This window comes from Camelus bactrianus, chromosome 9, assembly GCF_048773025.1.
Source record: "Camelus bactrianus isolate YW-2024 breed Bactrian camel chromosome 9, ASM4877302v1, whole genome shotgun sequence".
NCBI lineage: Eukaryota > Metazoa > Chordata > Mammalia > Artiodactyla > Camelidae > Camelus > Camelus bactrianus.
The window spans coordinates 4,811,873-4,834,542 of record NC_133547.1 but is presented as its reverse complement, the minus strand read 5'-3'; the positions used below and the strand labels follow the sequence as shown (position 1 = coordinate 4,834,542).

At 37.7% G+C, this 22,670-nt stretch overlaps 1 protein-coding gene across 1 annotated transcript; it reads left to right on the top strand.

The window, feature by feature from the left end:
• The first annotated feature begins 4,938 nt into the window (after nucleotides 1-4,938).
• ZNF614 (zinc finger protein 614) lies at nucleotides 4,939-21,127 on the top strand. Its single transcript, XM_074371016.1, is given in 6 exon segments — nucleotides 4,939-5,121; nucleotides 16,695-16,821; nucleotides 17,179-17,274; nucleotides 17,798-19,256; nucleotides 19,258-19,311; nucleotides 19,313-21,127. Coding segments are annotated over 5 exon segments (1,704 nt in total). The 5' UTR covers nucleotides 4,939-5,121; nucleotides 16,695-16,787; the 3' UTR covers nucleotides 19,374-21,127.
• The last annotated feature ends 1,543 nt before the right edge of the window (nucleotides 21,128-22,670 follow it).

The following is a 22,670-nucleotide window of genomic DNA, read 5'->3' as shown; positions in this document are numbered from 1 at the left end:
GTTACACTGAGAACTGTTGCAGGTAAGGTTGTCACGTTTGCTTTCAACCATCCAAAGGAGACTGATCTTTATAATTGAAGATATATTTACCCTTTCCATTCCATTTTCTTCATTCCTGATGTTTCCTTCTGTTAAATTTCCTTCTTGTTAGAACTCCTAATTTACCCCTCTCCCCTTCCCATTTGGTAACTATAAGTTTGTTTTCTATGTCTGTTTTGTAAATAACTTCATTTGTATCATTCTTTTAGATTCCACATATAAATGATATCATATGGTATTTTTCTTTCTCTTTCTGGCTTACTTCACTTAGTATGATAATCTCTAGGTCCATCCATGTTGCTGCCAATGGCATTATTTCACCTTTTTATGGCTGAGTAGTATTCCATTGTGTATGTATACCACATCTTCTTTATCCAGTCATCTGTGAATGGACTAAAATGTAAAATGAGCTTTCTGATCTACATTTAAATTTGAACATCTTTGCCCTAAATCTTGGATTAGTGCTTCTACCCCTACACTAACAGGATGGATTCTGGGCATTCTACAGCAAAGAATCAGATACAAGTGCCCCACTAACCAGGCCCTCAGACCCTTTCTACCTGTCCTTCTGCGAGCCTACGCGTGTAGCCATGTCAAAGTTGGAGCAGCTCATTCCTGAAACTGACTGCTCAGGGTCCCCATATGGGCTGCCCAGGCTGCCCTGAGCTCTCTGGACCGTATATTTAACTCACCTTTCAGAGCTTGACATCCCAGGTGAATAGGGCTGAAATTTAATCCCTGAAGGGAATGTAATATTAAGAAATTATGTCTCCTTTAAAATGGCACCCAAAGTAATAAAATATATGGGAATAAATCTAACCAAGGAGGTGAAAGAATTATACACAGAAAACTATAAACCATTGATGAAGGAAATTAAAGAAGACTTTAAAAAATGGAAAGATATTCCATGCTCTTGGATTGGAAGAATCAATATTGTTAAAATGGTCACACTGCCCAAGGCAATCTACAGATTTAATGCAATCCCTATCCAATTACCCAGGACATATTTCACAGAACTAGAAAAAATCATAATAAAATTCATATGGAACCATCAAAGACCTAGAATTGCCAAAGCATTACTGAAGAGAAAGAAAGAGGCTGGAGGAATAACTCTCCCAGACTTCAGACAATACTATAGAGCTACAGTCATCAAGACAGCATGGTATTGGTACCAAAACAGACATATAGACCAATGGAACAGAATAGAGAGCCCAGAAATGAACCCACAAACTTTTGGTCAACTCATCTTTGACAAAGGAGGCAAGAATATACATTGGAATAAAGACAGTCTCTTCAGCAAATGGTGCTGGGAAAACTGGACAGCAGCATGTAAAACAATGAAGCTAGAACACTCCCTTACACCATATACAAAAATCAACTCAAAATGGATTAAAGACTTAAACATAAGACAAGATACAATAAACCTCCTAGAGGAAAACATAGGCAAAACATTATCTGACATACATTTAAAAAATTTTCTCCTAGAAGAAATAAAAGCAAGAATAAACAAATGGGACCTAATGAAACTTACAAGCTTCTGCACAGCAAAGGAAACCAGAAATAAAACAAGAAGAAAACCTACGGAATGGGAGAAAATTTTTGCAAGTGAAACCGACAAAGGCTTGATCTCCAGAATATATAAGCAGCTCATACAACTCAATAAGAAAAAAATAAACAACCCAATCCAAAAATGGGCAGAAGACCTGAACAAGCAATTCTCCAAAGAAGACATACAAATGATCAAAAAGCACATGAAAAAATGCTCAATATCACTAATTATCAGAGAAATGCAAATCAAAACTACAATGAGGTATCACCTCACACCAGTCAGAATGGCCAGCATTCAAAAATCCACAAATGACAAATACTGGAGAGGCTGTGGAGAAAAGGGAACCCTCCTACACTGCTGGTGGGAATGCAGTTTGGTGCAGCCACTATGGAAAACAGTGTGGAGATTCCTCAAAAGACTAGGAATAGACTTACCATATGACCCAGGAATCCCACTCCTGGGCTTGTATCCAGAAGGAAATCTACTTCAGGATGACACCTGCACCCCAATGTTCATAGCAGCACTATTTACAATAGCCAAAACATGGAAACAGCCTAAATGTCCATCAACAGGTGACTGGATAAAGAAGAAGTGGTATATTTATACAATGGAATACTACTCAGCCATAAAAACCGACAACATAATGCCATTTGCAGCAACATGGATGCTCCTGGAGAATGTCATTCTAAGTGAAGCCAGAAAGAGAAAGAAAAATACCATATGAGATCGCTCATATGTGGAATCTAAAAAACAAAAACAAAAACAAACAAACAAACAAAAACAAAGCGTAAATAAAGGACAGAAATAGACTCACAGACAGAGAATACAGACTTGTGGTTACCAGGGGGGTGGAGGGTGGGAAGGGATAGACTGGGATTTCAAAATTGTAGAATAGACTACACTGTATAGCACAGGGAAATATACACAAAATGTTATGATAACTCACAGAGAAAAAAATGTGACAATGAGTGTGTATATGTCCATGAATAACTGAAAAATTGTGCTGAACACTGGAATTTGACACAACATTGTAAAATGATTATAAATCAATAAAAAATGTTAAAAAAAGAAATTATGAAGACAATAAATTCTTAATATATAGAAATTAGAAAACATATATACAAATGAAGAAATTTTTAATCACCCACATTGTACCTAAGAGTCAAACACTGTTAACAATATATTCTCTAAATTTTAAATACAGGTTAAGTATTTTTTTATGAAAGAAAAATGAGACTGTCTCTTTATAGTTACTATAGCGTGAACGTTACATCATTCAGTATTCTAAAACTTTTCTAAAACCGACATGATTTTGTAATACTAAAGTAATACATAATTATTATACAAAGGTATATTAACAGCGGAGAATTGCAAAACTTGGGAATGCAAAAACTTCCGACCTTCTCTACCCATAAGCCAAATTGTAAAATAGTCTGAGCTAAATATTTTATTCAACCAGTCACAATTTTCAAAAAGACAAACGTTTATGGATTTTTCCCATAAAAAGGATCATAATATCAATACTGCAGGTATTTTCATCCTCTGAAGAATACTCATCTTTCCTCATTTATGTGGACAATTGTAGTATATTCTTTTTAATCGTATATATACTATTACATTGAATGGATATTCCATAAATTTACCAATGTATTCATTTATCATTGTACATTTAGGTTTTTCCTTTTTTTTGTTTTTAAATTACAAAAGCCACTGTGGTTAATATTAAGAAAACCTTTTTACCAAATAAACTATTGGAATTAGAATTGCTGGGTTGGTGCAGCCATTATGGAAAACAGTATGGAGATTCCTTAGAAAACTGAACATAGACTTACCCTATGATCTAGCAATCCCATTCATGAGCATGTATCTGGAGGAAACTCTAATTCGAAAAGATGCATGCATTGAAACTGATTATACTTCAGTAAAAGATAGATGCACTCCAATGTTCACAGCGGCAGTATTTACAATAGCCAAGACATGGATGGAAATTAAACATCCGACAGATGGAGAAAGAAGTTGTGATACATACACACACACACACACACACACACACACACACACACACACACACACACACACACACACAAATACTACTCAGCCATGAAAAAAATAAATGCCATTTGCAGCAACATGGGTGGACCTGTAGATTATCATACCAAGTAAAGTAAGCCAGACAGAGAAAGAAAAATACCATATAACACTTCTATGTGGAATCTAAAAAAAAAGGACAAAAATGAACATTTACAAAATAGAAACAGATGCACAGACATAGAAAACAAACTTATGGTTGGGGGAGGGATAAATTAGGAGCTTGTGCATACCACTATATTTAAAGGAGATAAATAGGTCCTATTGTATAGCACAGGGAACTACATTCAATACATTGTAATAGTCTATAATGAAAAAGAATACGAAAAGGAATATAAAACTGAATCACTATGCTGTACACTAGAAATTAACAGAACATTGTAAATCAACTACAGTTCAACTAAAAATTTTAACTAAAATACATTAAAATAACAAAAAAAGAATTGCATGGTCAAAGAGAATGAAAAATTTAAATTGTATCCAGGTTACCTTCTAAAAAGCGAGTATCCTCTTAAATTCTCTACAATTAAACCTCCCTTGCCTGCATAAAAATAACATTTTAAGGTGTAGTCTTTTTAAAATTTGTGAACTAGGCCAAATGATAACTGCGTTATCTCATAATTTCATATTCTCAAATGCCCACTGTCCTATATTTTTGGAGGGAACATGCAGTAAATATATTTGTACCTTTACTTCATCCTCTTACCCACGTGGGTATTAGTTGTTTTTTTTTTTTTACCGAGCTCCCCCTTTTTAGCTGCGCCTCTTCATCGGCTGTCTTCCTTCTAAGTTGCAAAGGCCTTACCCACTCCACACACAAGCGCACTCTCCCCAAACCTAAGACTTTAAGTGGCCACTGCTTTTGTCAGCTCTGTGGCTGCCGCCTCTGACGCGACGTCTGGGTTTCTATCCGTTTTAATCCTCCCAAGACGCCCGTGGTGAGCCCCTCTCTGCCGTACGGACGCCTGCCTTCTTCCAAGATGGCCGCGCCCATCGTCCTCTTCAGTAACGCCTCGCTCTAAATCGCACGAAGGGTGCCGCCATCTTTCTTTGCTGCCCAGCCGGCTGAACGCATCATGTTGGCCCTAGAGAGTCACCGGCCTCTGAAATCTTAGGCGGTTAGCGCAGCACTGCTAACGGTCCCTCGCAACCAGGAGGTAAAAGCATGGGGGTGGCCGGGAACGATTTCGATTTCTTCCCGCAGCCGTTATGGCCCCGCCCGTCAGAAACGCCGAGGTGGGCGGGGCCACGCTGCGTCACAGAGCGGAGCCCGCAGTCGGAACCCGGAAGTCCGGCAACGCTCCGAGGTCTTGTACGGATTCCCTGGTCCTAGCCGGTCTGCGTCCCTAGGGACCGCGGAGGAACGCTTCCGAATAGAAAGCGGTTTTGGTCGTGGGCTCAGTCTTTTGTCACTGCCAGTGGTGCCCGGAGAGTTTTGGGATCAGGTGAGTCGGGTTCCGGGCTTGGATTCACGGCCTGTGGGGTCCGTGAAACGTCAGCGCGTGTGAAGGACCGTAGTCGGATCTCTTACTGAGAGAGATTCAGTCCCTGAGGAGTCCTGGCGTTAGTGATGGGGCCTTCGGCAGTCAGTGATTAAGGGTGTGAAGAAATCATCGACCGCAAGTCCCACTCTGTCAGAGCTTGAGGTCTACTTGGATTTGCCAGCTTGTGGGACTCGGTGGTTGAGAACTGCCGTAGAAAGTTTGTATCAGTGAACGCAGTTCCCGCCCGGTTCGCGATTTACCGTGAGACTCAGAGAAGCCCGGGCTGGAGGGATGTTTCTGTTGGTTTCGGGTGTGTTTGGAGTTTAATATGGTATTTAATAGAGGACTCGGTCATAGACACGCCTGGTAAGGACTGTCAGTATTTGAGACGGTCCAGGGCTCCTGGAGAATCGGCAGGTTCAAGTTCAAACCTTGAATGCTGGAAACACATTTGAGGTCTGCCTTTATCCAGTTCATTCAAATACAGTTCACTCCTTCAAGTCTGTCCTCACGGACCTTACTAAAAACTTTTTTTTGTCTCTCCACATCATAACTCTTCTCACTGTCCTCAAAAAATTCAGTGTGGTTCAGAGTGATTTAGTGATAAGTTCACTATTAAAGATGGAGTTTTCGTTCTTCTTGTCTCCAAGTTTACTACTTTTGGATATTTCCTTTTAGGGTCATTCTTACTCAAGTGAAAGCATCTGCTTTACCCTATATTCCGTTCCGCAGTGAGAACTTTTCTGGGAGGGTTAAGTTGGTTTATTTACTTATTTTATTCAATTTTTAAAATGGAGGTGCTGGAGATTGAACCCGGAACCTCGTGCATGCTAAGCACGCATTCAACTACTGACCTATATACACCCCCCAGAACTTTTTTTTTAATAGTTTTTTTTTTAACATTTGGGATAATTTGTATAAACATAAGGACAATTGCTTGTATTAATTCCTTGTTCTCAACATATTTGCATATGAGATATTTATACCTTTTAAAAAATTGTTGCAGTATTATCGACATAGGTTGGTGAACCAGCGGCATGGTGTCTGGAATCAAATGTATTTATTAATGTAAGTAGTATTGACATACAATCAGTATTCAAAATAATTCAGTTATAATTTCAGTAACCCATTTTGCCTTTATGATTACACAGATTTTACCACTCCACTTGAAAATTTATTGTGCCTTTTTTGTTTGTTCGTTTGGTTTTGGTCCCAAAGATTTCTGTCTACCTTAATTTCTTGGTAAACTTTCTCCTGGACATTTTTCTTTCTTTCTTTCTTTCTTTTTTTTTTTTTCTTTTTTTTTTTTTTTGCAATTACAGTTTTTCTTTTGTACTGTAGGAAAGGGAGCCTTTTTTGTTATAGTTTTATTTGGGTTTAATTTACCATTAAATTCACCAATATAAGTGTACATTTCAGGAATTTTAACTGATTTCTAGAGTTGTGCAACCATCAGCACAATCCAATTTGAAAACATTTCCATCGCCCCCGAAAGTTTTCTTGGTCCTCTATGCACTCAGTCTCCACTCCTACCCCTGGCCATGAACAACCACTGATCATCTTCCTGCCTTATTAATTTTGCAGTTTCTGGACATTTCATACGAACAGAATCATAAATATGTTGTCTTTTGGGGCTGCCTTTTTTTTCATTTAGTATAATATTTTTGAGCTCTATCTATAAGTATCACTAAGTTTTTCCTTTTTTGGGGAAGGGTGTAGCTCAAGTGGTAGAGCGCATGCTTAGCATGCCTGAGGTCCTGGGTTCAATCCCCAGTACCTCCTCTAAAAATAAATAAACCTAATTACCTCCCCTCACCAAGATGAAATAAAATAAAATGATACAATGGTAAGTTTTTCCTTTTTTGCCAAGTGATTTACTGAGGCAAAATTGACATACAGTAAACTACACATACAGATTGGTAAGTTTGACACATATATTTATGAAACTGTCACCACAGTGAACATAGCCATCACCTCCAGAAGCTTCTTTGTGTCCCTTTTAATTTATCTTGTATTTTAAAAATTTTCTGTGTCTCTTTTCATGTACCTGTAAGCCATTTGTATGTCTTCATTGGAGAATTGCTTGTTTAGGTCAAGTCTATATTTACATACATTTTTCTTTCTCTTGGGTAAATCACCAGTTGTTGAGTGGCCAAATCATGAGGTAGGTGTGTGTTTAATTTTTTAAGAAACCGCCAAACTATTTCCCAAAGTGGTTGTACTTTGTATTCCCAGGAGAAGCAGTTGGATGGTTGAGGGCCTCCACATTTTGTATCTTTTCTTTTTAATTTTAGGCATTCTGATAGGTGTGGAGCAGTAGCTTGTGGTTTTAGTTTATATTTATCTAATGATGGCTAATGATGTTGAGCATCTTTTCATGGACTTAATTGCCGTCCATACATCTTCCTTGCTGAAGTATTTGTTCAAGTATATCGCAATTTTCTGTTGTGTTTTCTTGCTGATTTTTGAGAATTCTTTATACAATCTGGATACAAGTCCTTCCTTTACCAGTTATATGCTTTACAAGGATTTTTCTCCTAGTCTTAGGCCTTTCAACAGTCTCTTAACGATGTGTGTGTGGTTTTTTTAAATTTATATATTTTGGGGGGGGGAGGTAATGAGGTTTATTTATTTATTTATTTGTAGAAGAGGTACTGGGGGCTGAACCCAGGACCTTGCTGCATGCTAACTAAGCATGTGCTTTAGTGCTTGAGCTATACCCTCCCCTCCCTTAGCAATGTGTTTTGAAGAGCAGATGGATTTAGTTTCTGTGACGTCCAGTGTAGGAACTCTTTTAAAACAAATTATTCTTTTGGTGTTGTATCTAAGAACTCTTTGCCTAACTACAGGATCAGAGGACATTCTCCATTTTTTTCTTCTAGAAGTTTTAGAGTTTATTTTTGTTGTTTTTTTTTAAACGTTTTTCATTTAGTTTTATTATCCATTTTGAGTTATGGGTATGGTACAATGTATGGATCTAAGTTCTTTTTTTTTTTCTTTTTTCTTTTCCATATGCGTATCTACTTGTTCCAGCAACATTTGTTGAAAATACTTTCCTTTCTCCACTGTATTGCCTTTGAGCCTTTGTAAAAGGTCAGTTGACCATATAGATGTGAGCCTTATTCTGAACTCTCTTCTGTTCCATTCATTTGTCTGTATTGGCATGAATACCATCCTGTCTTGATTACTGTAGCTTAGTAAAAATTCTTGAGATCAGGTAGTGTCAACCCACCAGCTTTGTTCTTTTTCACAGTTGTTTTGCCTATTCTAGACCCTTTGCATCTCTATCCGAATTTAAGAACCAGGCTATCAGTTTCTACAGAAAAGCCTTCCTGGGATTACGATTGACATTTTATGACTCTATGGACCAATTCTGGAGTGTGGTCTGTTTGATTCATTTCAGAAAATGACCAAGGTGTATCTCTCCATTTATTAAAATCTTTAAAAATTTCTCAGTGATACAGTTTTCAAAAGGCCTTTTACATTTTTGTCATTTTTTTTCCTGTAAGTAATCCACATTTGTTTTATGGCATTATAGATAGTATTGTATTTTTTAAAACTAAATGGCCTCAGAGAATGAATTGAGAAATAGTCTCTTCAGTTCTATTCCTGAATGATCCATTGGATGTGTATAAATGCATTTTGTTTATCAAATCACAGTTACTGGAATTGTTTTCAGTTTAAGACTTATGAATAATATTGCTACATACATTCAGCTACAAATTGGACATGTTTTCATTTCTTTGTTAAATTCCTGAGTGGAATGACTGGTTCTTAAGATAAGTGTATGTTTTACAAAATTTCCAAAGTGCCTGTACCAGTTTACTATTATTGTATGAGATTTGCAGTTTCTCCCCATTCTCATCAACATTTGGAATTAATAGTCTTTTTGATTATCATCTTTCTAGTTGGTGTATAGTAGAATTTATCATCATTATCTTAATTTCCCTAATGACAATATTGATCATCTTTTCATGTGTATATTTATAGACATTTGTGGCTTCTGTTTTTTAATTGAAGTATAGTTGATTTACAATGTGTTAATTTCTGGGCTACAGCATAGTGATTCATTTATACATGTATATATTCCTTTTCATTATAGGTCATTACAAGGTCCTGAATATAGTTTCTTGTGCTATACAGTAGGACCTTGTTGTTTATCTGTTTTATATATAGTAGTTAGTATCTGCAAATCTTGACCTCCCAATTTATCCCTTCCCACTCTCTTTCTCTCTTGGTAACTGTAAGTTTGTTTTCTATGTCTGTGAATCTGTCTCTGTTCATTTGTGTCTTTTTTTTTTATTTCACATGTAAGTGATATCATATGGTATTTTTCTTTTTCTTTCTGGCTTACTTAGTATGATGATCTCCTGGTCCATGCATGTTGCTGCAAATGGCATTATTTCATTCTTTTTTATGGCTAAGTAGTATTCCATCATATATGTATGTATGTATGTATGTATGTATGTATATGTGTGTGTGTGTATATATATATATACCACAACATTTTTTCCATTCATCTGTTGATGCACATTTAGGTGGCTTTCTTGGCAATTTCTTGGCTATTGTAAATAGAGCTGCTTCATGTCTTCTTTAGGGTAATATCTATTCAAGTCTTTTCTCATTTTCTAAATGGATTGTTTGTCTTCTTAGTAAGTTACCGAGTTTTTAGGGTTATTTCTATATTCTGCATAGAAGTTGTTTATCAGATATATGATTTGCAAAGTTTTCTCCCCATTTGTGGCTTACCTTTTCCTTTTGCTTGATAGTATCTTTTGATGTGCAAAACTTAATACAAGTCCAATTTACCAGTTTTCTTATTTTATGGTTTGCTGGTTTGTTGACATGCTTAAGACTTCTCTGCCTAACCTGAGGTCATGACAAATGTCTCATGTTTTCTGCAAGATTGTGTTTGTGTGTAGCTATAGACAGGCATATATATGACTTAATTTTTTAGAGCAGGTTTACATTACAGCCACATTGAGTGGGAAGTGGGTAGAGATCCCATGTACTCTTGTTTTCCAACACGCACAACCGTCTCCATTGTCAGCTTCCTGCACCAGAGTGGTGGATTTGTTACAATCAGTTAACATGTTGACACATTATCACCCAAAATGCATAATTTGCATTAGGGTTCACTCTTGGAGTTGTATGTTCTTTGAGTTTTGACAAATGTTAATGACTTGTATCCACCATTGAGTATCATATAGAATAGTTCCACTGCTCTAAAAATCCTCTGGATTCTGTCTGTTCATCTTGTTCTCCCCCAAGCTCTTGGCAACCACTGACCTTTTTACTGCTTCCTTAACTTTGTCTGTCCCAGAATGTCATATAGTTGGAATCATAGTATGTACCCTTTTTAGATTGGCTTCTTTCACTTAATAATACGCATTTAAGATTCCTCCTTGTCTTTTCATGGCTTGATAGCACATTTCTTTTTAGTGCTGAATAATATTCCACTGTCTGGATGGATAGAGCTGCTATAAACACTAGGTTCCTGTGTGGACATAAATTTTCAACTGATTTTGGTAAATAGCAAGGAATGTGATTGCTAGATTGTATGTTAAGAGTTTATACATAGTTTTGTGGAGGGGAGGGAATAGCTTAGTGGTAGATCACATGATTAGCATGCACGAGGTTCTGGGTTCAATCCCTAGTATCTCCATAAATAAATAAATAGATAGATCAATCAATCAATCTAATTACCCTCCCCCACAAAAAGCAGTATCTATCTATCTATATATATATCTATATATAGATAGATATATATATAGTTTTGTAAGAAGCTGCCAAAATGTCTTCCAAAGTGTCTGTACCATTTTGCCTTTCCATCAGCAATAAATTAGAGTTCCTGTTGCCTCTTATCCTCTACAGCATTTGGTGTTGTCAGGGTTTTGAATTTTGGCTATTGTAATAGGTGGGTAATGGTATCTCGTTGTTTTAATTTGTAATTTCCCAGTTACATATGATATGAAACAACTTTTCATTTGCTCATTTGCTATCTGTATATCTTCTTTGGTAAGGTGTCAGTTCAGATCTTTTTCAATTGGGTCATATTTTCTTTTTCTTGAGTTTTTAAGAGTTCTTTGTGTAGTTTGTATTAACAGTCCTATATCAGATAAGTCTTTTGCAAATATTTTCTCCCAGTCTGTGGCTTGTCTTCTCAGTTTCTTGAGATAGTTTGTATTTTTAGCTGTTACATTTAAATTTATCACCTATTGTAATTTAATTTTTCAATATATGGTGTGAGGTAAGGATCTAGGTTCATTTTTTTTTATTGGAAATGGATATTCAGTTGTTCCAGTTTATTTGTTGAAAAGGCCATCCTTTCCTGCATTGCTTTGTCTTGCACCTTTGTTCAAAATCAGTTAACTATACTTGTATTTATTTCTTGACTCTCAATTCTGTTACACTGAATTATGTATCTATCATTATGTCAACACAGTACCTATCATATTACTGTGGCTTTAAGATAAATTTTGAAATAGATTAGTATAAGCACTCACCAACTTTATAATCTTATTTTACAATTATTTGGCTGTTCTAGATTCTTTGCCTTTTAATGCAGATTTTAGAATCAGCTTCTCAATATTTATAAAATCACTGGTGTACCTTTAATAGTGATTGCATTGATTTGATATCAATCTGAGGAGAATTGCCATCACACCATATTGAATCTTCCAATCCATGGGCTTGGAATTTCTTCCTTCCTTCCTTCCTTGCTTCCTTCCTACCTTTCTTTCTTCCTTCCTTCCTGTTTAATTTTTAGACTTTATATTTTTATTTGTTTCATTTTTTAAAAAAGTATATTGTTTTATTTTTTTCCCTTTATTTACTTATTTTTTTAAGGGGGAGGTAATTAGTTTATTTATTTTTTTAAGGGAGGTACTGGGGATTGAACCCAGGACCTCGTGCATGCTAAGCTCACACTCTACCACTGAGCTGCACCCTCCCCCTCTCCATTTAGTTATATCTTACTAAATTTGTCTCAAAAATGTTTTATAATTTTCAGTATACAAGTCTTGCATTAGGCTTAATTTATTCTTAAAGTTTTGTTGTTGTTTTTTTCTTTGATGCCATCGAGTGTGGAATTGCTTCCTTAGTTTGCTTTTTGGCTGGATCATTGCTAGTACAGAGATATGCAATTTACTTTAATATATTGATATCATATCCTGTAACCTTGCTAAGCTTATTAGTTCTAACAGGTTTTGGTTTTTTTTTTTTTTTGCATGCACTTCTTAGGATTTTCTATATACAAGATCATGTTGTCTATGAACAAGGACAGTTGTACTCTGCATTTCCCATATGGATGCCTTTAATTTTTAAAAATGTATTTATTTGTTTGTTACTTTTTGAACTGGCTAGACCCATCTTTGCCTTGTTCTCAATTCTAGGAGAAAAACATTCAGAATTTATTCAGAATTTTACTGTTAAGTAAGATGTTGGTTTTGGTTTTTCATAGATGCCCTTTATTCATTTGAATAAGTTCCCTTCTGATCCTAGTTTTTTTTGAAAGTTTTAATCATGATAGGATATTCGATGTGGTCACAAACCTTTTGTGTGTCTTTTGAGAACACCTGGGTTTTATCCTTTATTGTATGAATTTGGAATATTCCATTAATTTATTTTCCCATGGCCAACCAACATAGCATTCTTGTGATAACTCCTCCATAGTTGCTTTCTATGACCCTTTTTCTATTGTGCTGCATGTGTTTTGCTAATACACTGTTAACAAGTTTTCACCTGTATTCATGAAGGAGATTGGTCTGTAGTTTTTCTCTGATGCCTTTGTCTGGCTTTGGTATCTTGGTAATACTGTCTTTATAGAGTGAAGTGATCTGAGAGTAGCCTTTTCTTTGATGACTTTTAATTACTAATCTGTTTCTTTACTTGTTGTATATCTATTCAAATTAAAAAAAAATTCTTTCAGTTTTGTCTTTTTGTAGGCATTTGTCCATTTCATCTGAGTAATATATGTATATATTATTTTTCAACCTACAGTTATTCAGAAGTGTGCTGTTTACTTTCCAAGTGTCTGGGTATTTTCTAAGTTTCATTCTGAAGTTGATATCTAATTCAGTTCTCTTGTGATTGGAAAGTATGTCTTGAATTTATTGACTGTTGTTTTATATCCTGATGTGTGGTCTTTCCTGAAGAACAGTCCACGTGCTTTTGGAAAAAATGTGTATTTTGTTTCTGTTGAGTGTAATGTTAAATAAATGTCACTTAGCTGATTGATTATAGTGTTCAAACCTTTCATGTCCTTGTTAGTTTCATTTGTGTTTTTGTTTTTATCGTTATTGCAGACCAGGGAAAACTCATCCAACCCTCAATGTCCAGAGTTTGTATTGAGGTTCAGTGAACATAGACATGACTGGCTACCTGTATGGCTGAACTTAGTCACCAGCCCCTCTAGAGGTTGAGCTGATACCATGAGGTCCCAGGCCTTTCACCGTAAATCACATTATTAGCATAGACCATCTTGTATGACCCAAGCCTCCCAGGGAAGCAAAGCCACTCGTATCAGACAGCACATTCCCAGGGCTTAGTGGTTCCCTCCCAGAAACTGAGGGCAATGCCAAACCTCTCTTGGGCAAGGTTAATCCCTCAGTACACAAAGAGAAGACAGTCTTAACTGTGTGCTTAATAGGATGGTCTTCAAACTGAGAGGTGTTTACCCATTGAGTATATGATGACTTTTGAAGTAGTACATGGGCACACATGCTTTTTAAAGACAGTGTCCGGATCCTTGGAACCTTCTGTATGTCCTCTTGACGGAACTTGACCTCCCCAAGCATTCACCAGCCTCTGAGGCGTGGTGCTCTGCTGCTTCTGCTTTCCCGCCTCCTTTTCTTCCCCCCTGTAACGGAGGTACTGCGGACTGAACCCAGGACCTCATGTGTGCTAAGCACACACTCTGCGACTGAGTTATACTCCTCCCCTCTCCTTCCTCCCTTTTAATAGTCATGCCACTTCCTCTTCACAAAAGAAAGGCATACTTTTCACACGTTTAAAGTCTTGTTTTGTTGCCCCAGAGTTAGGAAAGCCCATGGGGCACCAAATGAAGGAATGGTTGGAAATATTGAGTCCCTTAATTTTGGTAAGTGCCTACCACCGGTGACAATATCCAGGCCCTGAGGGGGCATACGCTTAGAAGTCAGTCTGCTCTTTGGGCCACAGGTCCTGGCTCCTCTGGAGAAAGGGCAGTCGAGTGAAGGGATTAAGGGAAGAGGGAGGGGGTTCTTGGAGTTGGATGTCATCATTTCTGGGGGCAGGTTTAACTGAGCACCAATATTTCTGTCTCTAAGAACTACATGGCCCATGCAGAAGAGAAGAAAGACATAGACTCCATGTTACTCACTATTTCCTGAGCACAGAAGAAGATGATCGAGGCGCAGGTGATTTTTGGTTTGTTCTCTCTTTCCTTTGTCTTCTAATGGATTTGTGACGACCTGAGAAAAATCAATTCAAGTCTTTATAAAAAGTAGAAATTTGGGATAATTGGGTTCTGGGGAGAAATCAACTTAGATTCTGAATTCAAAATCAGGACAAAGAGGGATCAAGAATATATTGTTCATGGGGGTGACACCAAATGACAAATACTGGAACATGATGTGTGACTGTGGTGGGTCCTGGGGGATACGTTAGTTTTCATGTTCCGTTATCTCTGATGGACATCACAACCAGAGAAGCACAGAAAGCTACATGATACGCACTGATTGTGAGGAGAAGGCAGACCAGTTCCTCAGGGGATTTACTAGTTTATGTCACTTAGGTGAATGGAAGGATACTGCTAACAACATCAGCAAGTCTGCGGGGCTCCCTGCTAGCCAAAGTATCACTGGCCTGGTGGCAACTGAGCATCTAAAAGACAGATGAGTGCAGTTTCTTGAAGAACATTACCTATATAGCTATATACAACACCACGAGGTGGGGAAGGGTGTAGCCCAGTGGTAGAGCACATGCTTAGCACGCACAAGGTCCTGGGTTCAATCCCCAGGACTGCCATTAAAAAAAAAAAGTTCTTGAGTGCATAATCATACTCAAAAAACTCGTAAGATAAAGAAGTACTAGGGACGTAATGTACAGTATGATGACTATAGCTAACACTGCTGTCTGACATATAGGAAAGTTGTTAAGAGTAAATCCTTAGAGCTCTCATCACAGGGAGAAATTTTTTTCCCCTCTTTTTCTCTCCTTTTTATTGTTTCTATGTGAGAGAAGATGGATGTTAGCTGTATCTGTTGTAATCATTTCACAATATACATAAATCATACCATCAGGCCATACACCTTAAACTTACACAGTGGTATATGTCTATTTCTCAGTAAAACTAGGGGGAGAAAGAGCTGTTGGCGGTTGATAGAAATCAGATATTTAATCCTTGAAATGATAAGATAACATAATCAAACCCATAAATTTGGGAGAACTGGTGGAGATTTACTCTGAGTTCAAAAAATAGATTTGGCTGGGGGTAGGGGTATAACTCAGTGGTAGAACACATGTGTGGTGTGCATGAAGTCCTGGGTTCAATCCCCAGTGCCTCCGTTAAAGGGGAAAAAATAAAAATTAGAAAGAAATTTTTAAAATGTGCACAGAGTTTTAAAAAATTAAAAAACAAAAACCAAAACAGATTTGGTGTGAAATTCCAGCTTCATCGATAACAGCTCAGTACTCCTGGACCATTAATTACACTCATATCTGAACCACCTCTGCAGAGTGAGCCACAATGGTCATTTTCATGACATCCCCCAGACTGTTTTCACTGAATTGGCATTGTTTACACATTAGTCCCCACAGGCCAACTTTCTTCTTTTCCACCCGATGGCAGCGGACACCAAAGGATGTAGTATTCCATTTTTTCTGAATTCAATTGTTTCTGTCGTAGGTAATCTATCTTCTGTCTCTGGATGCTTTCATACTTTCCCTTTGTGTTTGTCATATTATAATTTTAATCTGATGTGTCTAGATATAGACCCCCTCCTTGGGATTTGTTGGGATTCCTGAATCTGAGGTTCGGAGTGTTTAATCAAGTCTTGACATTTCTCCCCTTTTAGGTCCTTGGATACTGCTTCTCCATTACTTTATTTTCTCCTTGTTTTTGTTTTCAAATCTTCCTAATCAACTTTAGTGGCCTTTTTTTGCTATCGACATATCTTGTATAATTTCTTCTGTTTTTTTACATTTATTAAAAACACTATCTTGTAAATTCTGGATGTGGGATCTGTTCATGGTTGATTCTCCTATTGAAATTATGAAGTTTCATGGTAATGTAGAAATATTTTATTTGGCCTAATTTTATTTGCATATTTTTAGAATGGAAATGGAAATAGATGCTAAAATATATAGGTAGAAAAATAGGGTTTTGCTTCTACTTAAAGCAAATACTAAATACTTTAGCAAATGCCAAAATGTATTTGAGAGAAGTATATAGATGCAGGCCATGTGGTAAAAACTTGAACAACTTCCCTCATGCTGCTTCTATACTAATAAAAGGAATTCACATCATGTTAAGTGAGACTGTGTTATTATAGGAGTTACTGACATTGGAGGATGTGGCCGTGGACTTCACCTGGGACGAGTGGCAGCTCCTGGGCCCCACTCAGAGAGACCTGTACCGGGATGTGATGTTGGAGAACTACAACAACTTGGTGTCACTGGGTAAGGATGGCTTCCTGTGCCACTTGGAGGTGCCCAGTCACTGGTGTTTCCTCTACCACCTGATGAAAGCTTTACAGTCACTGTGGTCTTCTGAAGAGTTAGATTTTCACTTTGCTGTTACCTGAAACTAACATTGTGCATCGACCACACTTCAATAAAAACAATAATTAAAAAAAAAAGTTAGATTTTCAGTCCCACATCTGGCCCCAAACAAAGGGGAATAATCTCCTGTACCCTGAAAAGAGAACTTTTACTTTGCATACAAGTAACTGTTTTGTCTCTGAAATGTAATATTTTCCCATCTTGACATCCTGTACCCCAGTCACTGTATCAGAGTCTATCATCTTTCATGAATAGGGTATCAAGCTCCCAATCCAGATACACTCTCCAAGCTGAAACATGGAGCAGAACCATGGATAATAGAGGATGGAATTCACAGTGGATCCTGTCCAGGTGAGTGAGTGAGAAACCAGCAAGGGGAGTGGTCAGGGAGGTCTAGGATCTTTAAGAGAAGGGGGCACAGCTGTGAGGATGTCAGAGCCCCCCCCCAACAGCTACTCCACGTATTCATCTCACCAGATAAGAAGTTTTTTTTTTTCCTTTTAGAACTTATTTTAGGGGGGTGGGGAGGTAATTATGTGTATGTATGTATGTATGTATTCTATCTACCTATCTATCTATCTAATGGAGGCACTGGGGCTTGAACCCAGAACCTCATGCAGGCTGAGTATGTGCTCTACTGCTGAGCTAGACCCTCCCCGCCGAGAACTCTTTCTTTGTGGGTGTTTAGCTTTAAATACACTCTTTGTCTCTTCTTGGATCTGATATTACTTTATGTCATCTTATACCTTTATAATTTTAATATTGGGATCATATGGTAAACAATAAGGAGCCAGCCCCCCACTACGTCATTTTTTAAGCACTTTCATTCCATACCATTTCTCATGAAATAATTTGTTGTTCGCTTTTTTCCTAGGAAACAGGAAAGTTGGCAGTCATCTACTAGAGCACTCCCCAAACCAAAGGTTTCTGAAGAGCAGGCAACAATGCAGTGAACAGCATGCATTTAGAAATAGTGTTCATCTGAGCAAAACACTTTTTGCTCTAATGCAAAATCATTTGTTTGACTTACGCAGAAAAGCTTTTAAATCAGGTTTAAATGTAGTTAACCAGAAGGGAAGATACAAAATGGAAAACCCTGTTGAATGTAATGGAGATGAGATATCCTTTCTACATGGTAATCATGAGCAGTCCTACTCTGGAAGTGAATTTCCCGAAAGTGCAAAACACAGCAGCACTAAATTCCAACTCCTTGAACATCAGAGGACTCACAAAATAGAGAAGCCCCAAGCCTGCAGTGAAGGTGAGAAAACCTGCATCAGAAAGTCTTGGCTCATTTACCACGAGAGCATTCATACAGGAAAGAAACCCCGTGGGTGTGATCCACGTGGGACATCCTTCTCCAGAAATGTCACGTTCACTAAACATCAGAAAACTCATACACGAGACAAACCCCATTTAACCATCAAACGCAGAAAAGGCTCTGCTGTGAAGAGCGGTCCCGCTGTCCATCAGCAAACCCCAGCAGGAGAGAAATCCTATATATGTAGTGAGTGTGGGAAAGGCTTCACGATGAAGCGCTATCTGATTGCACATCAGCGAACTCATAGTGGAGAGAAACCTTATGTCTGTGGGGAATGTGGGAAAGGCTTCACCGTGAAGAGCAATCTCGTCGTGCACCAGCGAACTCACACTGGAGAGAAACCCTATGTGTGCAGTGAGTGTGGGAAAGGCTTCACAATGAAGCGCTATCTTGTAGTGCATCAGCGAACCCATACTGGAGAGAAGCCCTATTTATGCAGTGACTGTGGGAAAGGCTTCACCGTGAAGAGCAATCTCATCGTGCATCAGCGATCTCACACGGGGGAGAAATCATATATATGCAGTGAATGTGGGAAAGGCTTCACCGTGAAACGCACCCTCATCATCCATCAGCGAACTCACACAGGAGAGAAATCTTACTTATGTAACGAATGTGGAAAGGGCTTCACCACAAAGCGCACTCTCGTCATACACCAGCGAACTCATACGGGAGAGAAACCCTATGAATGCAGTGAATGTGGAAAAGCCTTCAGCCAGAAGATATGCCTCATACAACATGAGAGGTGTCATACCGGGAAGACACCCTTTGTGTGTACTGAGTGTGGAAAGGCCTACTCCCATAAGTATGGTCTCATTACCCATCAGAGAATTCACACCGGAGAGAAACCCTACGAGTGCAGTGACTGTGGGAAAGCCTTCACCACGAAGTCAGTACTCAATGTCCATCAAAGAACTCACACAGGAGAGAGGCCCTACGGATGCTGCGATTGTAAGAAAGCCTTCTCCCACTTGTCAAACCTTGTTAAACATAAGAAAATGCATGTAAGGGAAATGGGTAGATTGAGTCAAGGTGGAAGTTCCTTTAACAGAGAGTCACAGCTCATTACATGAGTGAACTCATGCAGAACAAGAGCCCTGTTAATGGGGAAGTGCCTCCTGTGGCAGCTTAGACTTCATGGAAACACCGCTGTTTCTAGCAGATCAGAGCGTGATCGTGGTACTGCGTGTTACCCGACGTGCGCCCTGAGGAGGTGGAAGAATTCGCCCAGGAGACAAGCCTGGTGAACACAGTGGATGTGGGAGTGTCTTTAGCGAGCTGACCTCGTTTTCTGCCAGTGAAAACAGGTTGGAAAACCGATACCTTCAATGCGGAGATGCCTTGAGCAAAACTTTCTAGATTCATTCTATGTCTGAGAAGTAGACACAGAGACCGGTTCTGTGAATGCAAAGACTGGGAAATTCTTCAGTGGGAAGATAGACTTTATTATCAGGGATCATCAGTGATCATTGGTGAGCTCATTGTTCATAGAAATGTGATTTAAAAAAAAATGACTGTGGGCAAGTTTTTACCCACGAAGAAGACCTCAGTGAATTTCACGGTTCACACTGGAGAAAAACTTAGAAGAGGACAATACATATGGCAAGATTCAGTGGTACTTTCTTTGTTATTTGTCAGGAAATCATAGAAATTAAAACTTAAGTAAATAAATAAATCTAGTTACCCCCAAAAAAAGCTTTAAAAGATTAAGAGGAGGGAGGGTATAGCTCAGTGGTAGAGCACGTGCTTAGCATGCATAAGGTTCCATTAAAAAATAATTAAAATAATAAACTTAATTATCTACCCCTGCAAAAAAAAAAAAAAAAAGCAGCAGTTTGCTTTTATCAGCACTGATTAGTTTTTATTGCTGTATACAACGCAGGAGTGTTCTGTGCCTACCCCCATATGTGATTAGCTTTTAGTTTTCTTTGGCTCTGAACACAGTTGTAAATTCAGCCTACTGAACTACTTTAAAAGGAAACTCAAAATGAACACATATTTGCACTTGCTTAGTTTATAAATGTGACAAAATATTTTACAAAACCACTTTCAAAGTTATTTTTATAAAATGTATAATTTGAAATCAGTTTATCTTACAAGAAAATGCAGTAGTCCAGAAACTTCCCCTAGTATCCTTTACCCAACTTTTCCCAGTAAAAACATTTTATGTAAGCATATAATATTACTGAATCCAGGAAAGTGACATTGGTAGTATACTAAGTCCCTAACCTCTGGAATTTGGATTTCAATAGATTTTACATGAATTTTTTTCTAAGTTTATAATTCTAAGATCCTTTATTACATGTATAGATTTCATGTAACCACCACCCCCCAGGACATAAAACTGTTAATAATCAACACAGACACCCTCAGGGGTGGGTGTAGCTCAGGGGTAGAGGGCATGCCTAGCATGCAAGGGGTCCGGCGTTCAATCCCCAGGACCTACATTAAAAATAAATAAATAAGCCTAATTATCTCCCCCCCAAAACAAAACAGAAACCCCACAGACATCCTCATCCTACCTTTTTGTGCTCATACCCTCTATCCAAACCTACCTCTGGCAACCACGTATCTGTTTTCCATCAATATAATCTTGTCACTTTATGAATGTTATCAAAATAATTTTTATAACTGGGTTTTATACATTTTATATAAGTAAGCTGTATTTATTCAAATTTATAATTTTTATTAATAAGGAACATGTAAGCCTTTTATGTTTTTGTCACTCAACGGATTGCTCTTAAGATTTATTTGAGTTGAATTGCTTTATCAGTATTAGTGAGTAGTATACGTACTGGATGTAACTTTATCCATTCACTCTTTGAAGAAATTGGTGTTTCCTGGTTTCAGCTGCTATAAATAAAGATGCTATAAATCTTCATCCAAGATTTTGTGTGAGCATAAGTTTTTTTTTTTAATTTTGATCACTTTTTTTAAAATCATTTTTTATTGATTTATAATCATTTTACAATGTTGTGTCAAATTCCAGTGTAGAGCACAATTTTTGAACATGTTTTAATTCCTCTATAATAAATATTCAAGTGTGAGATTATTGAGACGTATGGTAAGTTGTGTTTAGCTTTATAAGAAACTACCGAACTCTCTTCCAGAGTGGTTACACCATTTTACATTCCCACCAGCAATGTATGACATATACCTGTTCCACATCCTCTCTAGCACTTGGTATTTTCAGTATATTTTATTTTAGCCATTCTCAGACTCTGAATATTATTCATAATTAAGTCTTTTTTTTTCCTGAAGTATAGTTAATTTACAGTGTGTTAGTTTCTGGTGTACAGCATAGTAATTCAGTTATACATACATGTTCTTTTTCATTATAGGTTATTACAAGCTATTGAATATAGTTCCCTGTGCTATACAGTAGAACCTCATTTCAGTATTCAACCTTCATGAAACTTAAGGGTTAAAACATTTTAGTTTCATATTTACTTTACAATTACTTGAATATTAGTAAGACTGACATTTTAAAAATTGAGTATTTGTGTTTTTTAAAAATAAGTGGCCAGTATATTTAGCTATGAAAAATTTTAGGTCACTGTTTTCTTATTTTTTTTTTTTTTTTCTTATTCTAAGATCTCTACAATAAATGCTACTGAGGAAGCAGAGAAAGTGGATCTCATATATTCACGGTGGGAATGTGAAATGGTACATTAACTCTGGAAAAGTAGTTTGACAATTTCTCTCTATATATACACTTACATCTAAGTCACACACACACACACACACATTTTCTTTTCCTCTATCATTCTTACAGCAGGTTTAGTTGGATCCACATTTACGGTTTTACATTACTATGACTTGTAATGCTATTCGCAGTTGACATCCATAGAACATGGTTACTTTCTTTATTTACACAACTTTTCTTCTCCTTGAAGTTGTCGTATTTCCCTAATTTTTGGCCCTTGGTCTTCAGAGCCTTGCCTTCTTCTTTGGAGCCCAAAGGGAAAACTCCAACTCTGTCATAGGTTCTACTCTTTGCATTGGGCAACTGGCCTTTTCTGAGTTACTGGGTTTTAGTGGCCTTTCCCCCACACATGAAAATAACTTCGGCGTGTTCCAGCTGCTTTTCATAGTCTGTAGCTGCTATCCCTTCAACGTCAGTTTCCCCGAGTCTTTTCTCTGTTCAAAAGTCCCATCAAGCCAATTTCGGCGGAAAACTCGGCCCAGGTATCCTTCCTCCGCGGGTCGCCTGGTTCAAGGGGCGAGCCCTGTGCGGTACGGATTCTTCCACTTCCTCTAAGATGGCTGCGCCCATCAGGCCGTTCCCTCACTTTTGTACAAAAGTGGGTAAATGTCGCTGCCATTTTAATGTTCTTGTAGCTCGCTGAAAAGGATTTACTCCATGCCATTTTTGTTTTGTGTAAGCTGAGTTTATGCACATGAGTCCGTTTTTATTGAGGGCTGAGGT